The sequence below is a fragment of the Quercus lobata genome, chromosome 3 (assembly GCF_001633185.2).
Source record: "Quercus lobata isolate SW786 chromosome 3, ValleyOak3.0 Primary Assembly, whole genome shotgun sequence".
Lineage (NCBI taxonomy): Eukaryota > Viridiplantae > Streptophyta > Magnoliopsida > Fagales > Fagaceae > Quercus > Quercus lobata.
The window spans coordinates 29937264-29947550 of record NC_044906.1 but is presented as its reverse complement, the minus strand read 5'-3'; the positions used below and the strand labels follow the sequence as shown (position 1 = coordinate 29947550).

The 10287-nt window shown below is 34.4% G+C and overlaps 1 protein-coding gene across 7 annotated transcripts in view; it reads right to left on the bottom strand.

The window, feature by feature from the left end:
• The window catches only part of LOC115981440 (protein prenyltransferase alpha subunit repeat-containing protein 1-like), a 39794-nt gene extending 29873 nt beyond the window's left edge, over positions 1-9921 (bottom strand). Inside the window, exons 1-10 of one of the 7 annotated variants that reach the window (XM_031103589.1) lie at positions 9750-9917; positions 9378-9662; positions 7376-7486; positions 6969-7059; positions 5695-5841; positions 4910-4993; positions 4128-4178; positions 2684-2752; positions 2516-2583; positions 2347-2439 (exon numbers count right to left, since the gene is read on the bottom strand). In XM_031103589.1, the coding sequence (XP_030959449.1) occupies positions 2521-2583; positions 2684-2752; positions 4128-4178; positions 4910-4993; positions 5695-5841; positions 6969-7059; positions 7376-7486; positions 9378-9662; positions 9750-9799 (951 nt within the window). In that variant the 5' untranslated portion in view covers positions 9800-9917 and the 3' untranslated portion in view covers positions 2347-2439; positions 2516-2520. Of the gene's footprint in view, positions 1-2125; positions 2440-2515; positions 2753-4127; positions 4179-4909; positions 4994-5694; positions 5842-6968; positions 7060-7375; positions 7487-9377; positions 9671-9749 lie in introns of those variants that run through there. The other 6 variants (XM_031103582.1, XM_031103583.1, XM_031103586.1 and 3 more) reach the window with 6 other exon arrangements.
• Positions 9922-10287: the final 366 nt, after the last annotated feature.

Here is a 10287-nt window from a genome sequence, read left to right as displayed (position 1 = left end):
TTATATTTCTCCTGATTTGTTGAGAACTAAAGTTGTGAGCATTATCTAAAGTGTTGTAATCTTTATTTGATTATAGTGAATTATTTGGATTTATCCCATGGTTTTTCACTCTACAATAGGGGGTTTTCACGTAAAATATGGTGTGAGTTTTCATGTTTGATTGCTTGCGTGATTTTTATTTTACTAATGTACGAATTATTCAATTTAGTGTGCATTTGGATATAGCTTATTTTGCTGAAAATCGAAAACAATAAATTTTTTTTTTACTGTTTGGCACTGTTCATTGGCCTAAATACACTGTTCATGGCTGATGAACAGTACATAACATGCTGGTTTAAAAATTAAAAAAAAAAAAAAAAAAAGCCTGAAACGCGGAAGCCCAATACAAACAGACCTTTAGACAAAACGTGAACATTTTAGAACTTCTAATGTCCCAACAATATGTTGTTTTTCTTTATTTTTCAATTAAGATAGTTTGCAGGTGACATATATAGAATCCCATGCCTCGTTGTGATATTATGAATGTTTGACCAAAAAATAAAGAGGTAAAGATCATAAAAAAGAACTTGCTAATGAGCTGTAGCACAAATGGTACTTACTCTCCTTGTTAGAGTAAGTTCAAGAGTGATATTTTGGGTTCAAGACACACTAGTTACATGTGTACTTACCATAAAAAATACCTTCTAGATTTGCAAACTATTCATTTGCTACAAAACTTTTCTCACCTGAGATCTATCAAATGGATTGCTCTAAAGGAATTTTGCAATCCAAAGGAATTTCTGGAAGGCTAAGGAGAATAAAAAATTAAATAATAATCCATATGAGCATTAGTAGCAAGATGATTTGAATTTTCTTTTGGCGTCAATAACCTAATATGTGTGTCTCTTTTTCTTTCGGCGTCAATAACCTAATCTGTGTGTTCTCTTACTTATGATGATGGCTCTAAAATTAAGCTTGTATACCTTTGGGAATCTTAGTGCATAGGTCCCAAGTGGGTCAAGTCATCATGGGCTAAAACTGAAAATTCAATTTCTGAAATCCCACAACTTGATTGGTTAAGCTATGTCAAGCATGAGTCAAGCTTCAAGCTTCATTAAAGCATGATCGATCACATGGAGTCAAGCCCATAGTCGAGGCAGCAGAGCTTTCATGATCTTGAGCAGTTTTCGAGCGTCTTAAAAATAGTTGAAGTTGAATACTAATTTAGACACTAAAAAATAAGGATTGAATTACATCAAAAATGTGTTTTAACTCAAATTTGCCACACTTACAACATTTAGTAGATAATATTTATTCAACTTGATCAATTACAACAGATTTTACCAAATACAACTAATTTGCATGTCATCAATGATTACTACACTAATCAACAAATTACTTGCAAAAAGGCTTGCTAGCAAAAGTTGTATGTTGAGTAAAAGGTTGAGTACAAAAGTGTGGTAAAAATGCACGCCCCTTGAGCTTTAAGGTGGTTGCCATTACACTTTTAAAAACTTTTATTTTGGTCAATTTACTCTATGAGCTTTACACGTGCCAAATTAATACCTCAATTATTCTACCATTAATATACTAACAAAAAACACACATGAAATTTAAAATACCAAAATTAATAATCTAAACCCAATGGAAAGAAGAGAGAGAAGCTTAGGTTAGTTTGATAGAGAGAGAGAGAGAGACGATCGAACTAGAACCATTGTTGTGCATAGCATCCCTCCCATTGTTGATCTCACCATTTGTGATCATCGTTCAATGGCATATTTGGATATGTCATTTGATAGCCACAATTTTTACTACAAAGAAACTCGGTCTTGATAAATTGTTATGCTACCCAACTCACATCCAAGTATACTTTATTTATTTGTTCACTATCCTCTCTTAATTTTTTTAGTTTACTTTTAGTAATTCAGTCATTGTCAACCATGAGAAAACCAAAGTTACCAATTCTATTTTAATGATCGTTTTAGTTTGTCTATTCAAACGAAATATTTTTTTTTTGGTAAAATATTCAAACGAAATATTGTGATATCAATTTATTTCAATATTCCAATTTAGGATAATTATTAATTTTATAATATAAAATAAATATACCGAAAGTGTTCATCACATACTAACATAATCTACACCATTTTAAAGTATAAATTGAAAACCAAATAACATACATTGTTAATATCATCGCTACATAAACCAGCAAGTGGAGAAGAAAAAGAAGGTAAAAATATAAAGAAAAAAAAAGGTAAAAGAATTAAAGAAAAAAAGATGAGAAATGTTAGACAGGGTTAAAGATAATGTTTACTCCCTCACAAATTAGTCAGGCGTTTCCATCTAGTCTATTAAAGAATCCCAAAGGAGTGACCTTTCTGGGCACACCTTGCTTAGCATAGTCTTTAGATTTCCTATTGCAAGCTTCTCTTGGAATTCAAACCAAAACTCTGGGATTTGCTGATGCACATAACGAAAATCTAAGCATTCAGCCGACAAGACAAAATGGAAATTAAAAAGACAAAAGATAATTTACCTTTGTCAGCCATAATATGTAAGTGGCAGAATATGAGGCTTGCGCTTGGAAATCCTCAAAGTCATTATCTGGAATAGTTGAGCAAGAGTTTAGGAGACGCAACTCATTATCAATAAAGGAATTGAAGTTGATACTTGTGCTAGTCTTTAGCTCAGAATGGTAGGATACATCATGGAGATTGGTTGCAAATTGCTTCATCCAACACAAAGAGAGGAAGCGGCGATGAAGCCAAAGTGCCTGTTTGAAATGAAAGTCATTAGATAAAAATTCTTAAATAATAGGATCATTAATGGAGTATTTAAAAAAAGGTCAAGCACCCGCATGGAACCACTTTTTTTTTTTTCTTTTAATATATAATCAGACCACAAAATTTCTTGTTACAAAGACTCCATTTCTTTGACCGAAGAAATGACATCATGAACAAAGGTACTGCAATAAGAAAGTCTCATAATGCAATAACTCATATGTTGGTGGACTACAGTTCTTAAAAATGCTTCTTTTTCTGGTGGTGAGGGGTTGTTATGTATTTGAAATGCTAGTATAGTGTAAAACAGAGACCATGGGTATTTAGTTGATTCTTGGATAACCGCATCAAAACAATACAACAATCAGATATCTTCTTTAGTTGGGGCAAGAATCCACAAATGAGAGAATTGGATTTGGCTAGACAATGTGTAGTTAGTACAGATTATCAATGTTATCACACTGCAATCTGCAAACATTAAGGTGACAGGAAGACTACAAATCCTTTTTCAGATCTATGTACTATTACCAAGCTTAACCCCACCAATTTCAGGGTTGAGAACAATCATCTCCTACATAAAGTGTCTGCCAATTAATAATAAAAAAATGACAAAGTTTAACTACAAAATTAGTTATAACTTAAGGTTACAACCAAACTTAATATCTTTTTATTAGAGGTAAATTTTGACAAATCCATCATTAGATTACATCTTCTTATATCCTCCCTACTTGTAAAATTTCTAGAAAATTAAATATTGATAGTTATGTCATCAATAAATTGTTTAAATTAAAAATTTTCGTAGTTTAAAATTATACATAAAATATAAGCTTATAAATCATATGGTAAATAATATCTGATTGACACAAAATTTAACATGTGTATTGAGAATGTAAAGAACATGCAATTCAATGATTAGATTTTCAAAATATGTAGTAATATTTATTTTATTAAGTAAAGTTGTAGTCTAAGACTAAAACTAATTTTGTAGCTAAACTTTGTCCATAAAAAAATTCAAAAAATATCCTACCCGTGTGACACTATAGTCAGTCCAAAGAAAAAAGTACATGCCAAGGGTGTTTTTTTTTTTCAATTTAGGTTGAAGGAGTAAAAAAAGGTAGAGGGAGTCTGAAAATAACATAGGTAGACATAATGAAGAAGTGTATAAATAGGTAAAGAGAAGTGACCATGAGTATGATTTCAGATATGATAGAATGGATGAAAACAATATGAGTGGCAGAGCTATATTAGTTGAAGAGGTTTGATCAAACTTATCAGAAAAAGAAAGAAAGAAAAATTGAGAAGGTTCCATTAAGTCATCACCAATAGGATTAAGGCATAGTTGAGCTGCTTTGAGTTAAGGGCGTATACCTCTCTTCCTATGTAACGCTTTATCAACATTTCATTCCAATCGAGCTCTTCCTGTCACACCAACATTGTCAGGACATTTATAAAAATAAAAAAAAACTTGGTATAAATATTCAAGACATTTAAAAAGCACAGTTGCAATCTACAAATCCTAAAACAGTAAGTAACAGCAGTTGTAACTAAAAGCAGTCACATAATTAAGATAATATGCTTTGGGCATGAAAGGATTTTACATTAGTGTCTTAGTGCTTATCTAACATTGTTAATGAATCACCCAGCCCCATTTCTATTTCATGTAGTGTGTAGCACATGCAATCACCCATAAAGACTGCTTATTTATTAAGAAAAATGAATCAATAATGCCACTGATACCCAAAAGCTTAAACTAATAGGAAGTTACATTATAACTTTATAATCTAATTTATCTCAGTATTTAGAACTACAAACGAATCAGAACAAAAAAGTTGAACCCAATTATGGTTCCTAAGCAACTTCTTTAAAGTAAAAGGTTCATTAATAAAGCACAAAAGGGGTGCAACCCAAGTACGGGAGGAATACAAGACACACACCAACACTTATGAATGAAATCACTTAGATCACTCAACTAAAGTAAATTAGAAAAAGAATACTGTCCTGAAGCTGACATTCACTCATATAAGGATCCCAGGAATGAGAGAAGGGAGAAATGGAATACAATTCATAATGATAAGAGCATATAGAGCAAACTTTCTTGTAGAAATGAATAAAATTTGTAATGATGCGTAGACGTTAAAAAATATTTTCACCTTCCATACTTCAGAAACTTCAACAAAGTAACCAGGGGATGCATTTTCAAGTTTTGAGTCTTTCAAAATCCGGAGTATTAGCCGCTGCAAAATTGATTGCAAGTTAAATTGAGATAAGTAAGGAAATCCCAGCTCATCACAGTCAGCATGTAAGAAATTATAAGTGCCTTACTCCAAATAAGATAATTAAAGCACATTAGCACTATCTTTCTCTCACTTGAGGTTAATGACTTTTTTTTCTCTCTTGAAGAATATGGTGTTCCAGTCCAGCCTTGTGTTCTTATCACTCTAGGAATACAAAAGCATATACAGCTACAATGGTTGAAACTATTTCTTCCACCTTAAAATTAAACAATGTCGTGTATTTGTTGATTAAGAACATCTCATTTAGGGATCAATGCATTTTCAGAAAAATTAGTTGTGAAACCATCAAAAGATAATTAAAAGTCCAGTTGCTCCAAGCATTGGCTTACTCTTTCAGTGAACGTAAATGGTTCTTCAAACAGTTAAGCAACAGAAAATAACCGGTTATCACAACCATCTGTCATGCGTCAAACATCTAAAGTTTTATAGATTAAATGAAATAAATTAATGATGACATATTGCTAGCAAAATTAAGATATTCTGAAAGACTCGAACCTCATCCTTCACTTTGTGTCGAGGAAAGTGGGAATCCCCTAGTCTCATGATTACCAGATTTCTCCTTTTTGGAAAAAGGTTGGGGGGTGGGGAGTTAGGACAAAGAACTTAAATTGGAGCTTGTTCAAATTCATAAGAAAACTCACTCTGCGATAATGAAAGCAACAATTATCAGCAACATGCAACGCCACCCAATTTCTGGATTTCTTTAGCTCATGTAGCACCTGTTCTCTTGTCATGTATGAAACAAGCCAGCAACGATGGTTCCATGCACGATAGTTCATTTTTGATCTCTGCAAGTCAACTTAAAACATTGTTAGGTTTCTTCCTGGAACACTCTCCCTCAACATCATAGCATGACAGATATGCCAACAAAATAAGGTGTGCTAAAGCCTAAATGTCAATAGGTAAACCACCAATATATATGGACAATTGCAGAAGCTAAAGAAACATTTGCATAATGATATGGTCAAAAGTTCTAATTAAAGAAGAAAGTCAAGTAGTCAACTAGAAAGACTATAAACTAGCTCCCCTAAGGGTCATCACATAATGCACTCCGTTAAATGAATAATTAGATGGTCCAAACTCTGCACAGGGAATTCCACCTTCAATTTGGGATGCCAGTTCTTCAAGAGACAGGCTATATAAGTTTAATTTTTATCACGCAAAATCCTTGGAAACAAAGCTTAACAACATCAAGCTTCATTCAACAGTTTGAGCTCAATTTCTTTCGGTCCAAAAGAAAAATAAAAATAACACAAAAAAGGTGGGAGACAAAAGAAGGAACTGCATTTTCATCTCTTTTTCTGTGCAATTAAATACAACCTCAATACTGTAATTTGTCATCCCAGAAGATTAAAAACTACTAGGATCATCTGCCGCCAGCAGTGCTAATTGTTATGGCTGACAACCAACCACAGAGGCAGTGGCATGTAGCAGCATCTTAGGTGTGCATGGATCAGTTTTGTTTGGCTTTGAGGCAAACTTAGAACTGAATCATAATCCAGGGAAAACAGCATTGTGAACTCCAATCTTGAGACTTAATAGTTTCACCTCCATCAAGATAGATGCACCTGCCCATTTGTAGCTAGAATTTTCAGAACATAAGAAGATACAATCCAGCTATATCTCAGTAGCAAGGTAAACACTTATGCATTCTATTTCTGTTCACAGGTATTGAGTGCTTTCTTGGTGAACTAGATCTAGATAACTCAACAGAGAAGCATCCTAGTGGCTATCAAATCTTGAATCATACTCATCCAAATTTTTTTTTTGAAACTGAAGTTCTTGTTTACTCTAGGTAGTGTTTAAGGGAAACAAGCAAACACAGCAAATGTGAGAATGGAGTTTTTCCAATAATGAAATGTATATATGAACCTTCATAATTTAATAGTACGGTGTTCCTGAACTGACTTTAAACCTCAGCTATTTTTTCCACCAGCTCAGATTCTTTCCCCAAAATCTCTTGCAGAGCTGAACACTTTCCACTGATTGACTTGATCACCCATCTCCTGCAAATTGACAATGTGCACAAGAACTCTGTGTTATTACTTAAAGCCATAACAGGGAGGCAGAAAAGTAAGAATACTATCAGAAAGGAATGTGAACAAAACTAAAAATTTTGGCCAGGTGAAAAATCAGATTAATAAACACAAAACCCTGTGTATCAACAAGGAGATAATTAAAGAACAAAAAGAAAGATTGGCCCCCTAAGTTCTATTGATCAAGTTGATAATGTTAACCCTTAAGGCAAAACTAACCAACGGGAATGACATGTGAATATCGTGCTTTGTAGAAATGATACAAAACCATTAAAAACTATGTTACCTATGACTCCACGCCTGATCACTTTTGGGTGAACACGAAAGAACAAGAGCTGACAACAGAAGTTCACCCATATACATTGAGAGCTGCTGCTTCTTAGACACAACTAGCTTCCTGCATTATGCGTAAGACATCGTAATAGGAGTAGATACAAAAGTAATTCAATGAATTAAAATACACACAAATACACTTCAAAGTTATGCAAGAGCAGAGCAGGGTCTGCAATCAGTCAGTTTTTTATAGAAAGGCCCTCCATGACAAATATGAGGCACGAACCCCTAGAGATTTACATTTTAAAAGAGAGAATCTGTAAAACTTACTATTGAATCCGTATCACTAAATTCCTTGTTTATGATGTGGGGGATGGTACTAGAGTGAAATTTTGGAAGCATGTGTGGTGTGGGGATTGTACTCTCCAAGAGGCCTTTCCGGAGCTTTATTGCCTTACTAGGTCAAAGGATTCCTCGGTGGCTGAAGTTATGGGTTGGTCTGTAGGGAGGTTTCACTGGAATGTACAATTTCATCGTCCACCACAAGATTGGGAAGAAGAAGCCTTTGACCGGTTTATGGGGTTAGTCTATTCTTCGACAGTGCGGGAGTTTGGCCTAGATAAGTTTTGTTGGAAGCTTGCAAGTAATAAAGGCTTTGAGGTTAGAGGTTATTATAGCTCCTTCTACCCTCCTACTCCTGTTTTCTTTCCATGGAGAATGATATGGCAATCGAAGGTTCCTCCAAGGGTGGCATTCTTTTCTTGGACTGCCTCCTTAGGGAAGATCTTAACAACTGACAATCTCCATAAAAGACGAGTGATAGTGCTTGATTGGTGCTATATGTGTAAGAGGTGTGGAGAGTCGGTGGATCATCTTCTACTTCGTTGCTCCATAGCTAGGGAGTTGTGGTCATTGGTTTTTTGCTTGTTTGGTATTCATTGGGTTATGCCTAATACTGTTCTTGAGTTGTTTGAGGCTTGGCAAGGAAAGTTTGCGCGACATCGTCACAGTGATATTTGGAATTTAGTGCCTCATTGCTTGATTTGGTGCATTTGGCGTGAAAGGAATGCTAGAAGCTTTAAGGGTTGTGAACGTTCTTTGCTGGAGATTAAGTCTTTTTTCTTACACACTCTCTTTGAATGGAGTGTGGTCTTTTCCCACTTTTCTTGTTCTTCCTTTTCTATTTTTATTGATCGTTGTTCTTTAGATTCTTGATTTGTGCCCCCATAGTACATCCCCAATGTACTCAGTTTGGCAATCTTTCTTTTATTAATAATAGTCTTACGTTATTTATCAAAAAAAAAAAAAAAGATAAAAAAGTAATTCAATGAATTAAAATACACACAAATACACTTCAAAGTTATGCAAGAGCAGAGCAGGGTCTGCAGTCAGTCAGTTTTTTATAGAAAGGCCCTCCATGACAAATGAGGCACGAACCCCTCCATGGCCTGTCCAAATAATAACTTATGGAAGTGTGTACAAAATACTCCTAGAGATTTACATTTTAAAAGAGAGAATCTGTAAAACTTACTACTATTGAATTCGTATCACTAATTCCACGGCTGTAGATGGTGAGCGATTTTCTATAGGGTGGCATTGGAGAAGGGCATAATTTTCATTTGGTCAATTGACATACATACTATATGTGAACTTCTAGTGTTCAACCAAGACTTACTTGGCAAATGGTAAATGAATTATATGCAATACACACTAATCAAGATAGTGAAGACATAAACTGATTGGCTGCCTTCGCCGAAGCATGGATTCTAAGTTAAAACCTTCTACAACATCACAAGCTTCGCCTAGGCCCTATAGTGAATCACCTCATGCTACATTGCACAGTTGCTTATTTGTGGTTATTAAATTACTAATTTTCTCAAAAGTTTAAGCTATTGAGATAAGTGGGCCCATTTTTAACTTGTTTAAATGCAAGGTACAGTAGAGACGCTGACACCATGATAAATTACCGATTCTACCAAAAACTCAAATAAGTAAACTGAATTATAATAAGGGACCTTGAGTTCCAGGCAGTGCCGAAATCGGAGCTGAGCAACAAGAGAGCTCTACTATGCTTCATCACTTCACTCTCCAACCCATCATCGCCGAGTCTCTTGTACTCTTCCATTGCCGCAATAAACGCACGCTTGGCCGCATTGTACAATGGCAGAACAGCCTGGGTCGAGACGCCCAGCTTGTGATCTCTGCACCAAAAGGTTGTACCATCCGAAATCGCAGTATCGCCTGTTGAGTCTTCAGTCAGCGTTGCGAATTGGGTCGGGTGTACAAATCCCATTTCATCTCTGTAAGACTCCAAAAATGAAATTCAAAGTAAAATTTTCAATATTTTGCTATAAAGGGAAAAAAAATGAGAGGTATATGATGTTTACATAAGAGGGTCCGATTCGAGGATGTGTTGGAATTGGAGCAAGAGATCCATGGAATTTGTGATTTTGAAATTCAATCTGGTGAGAGAGTTTTCTGTTTCTGTTTGGTTGCGGAGAAAGTACGTCAGGAAAAGTGCGAGGGAATGCCCAATTCAATATATCGTCTGGAGTGACCACCATAAAATATGAGTTTTTCTTTTTCTTTTTTAAATAAAATTTTTTTTAAGGAAAATTCATAATTTAAGAACTCTGTTTCAAACATGGTCAAAATCACAAAATGCAATTAAGCTAGAAAGCTAGACGTGGAATGAATTAGACCTGTAGAAAAATCTAAAATACTCAGGTCTATCTATTGGAAATTAATTTATAATATATAATCTTATATGCATAAAACAAAAAAAAAAACAAAAAAAATCAGTTTAATATTAAGTGTGCGTTTAGAAAAAATTATTTTTGCGAACTTATTTTACTATTCAACTTATTTTTGCTACTATTTATAGGTTCTACAGTATTTTTTGATACTATTTATGAGTCGTACTGT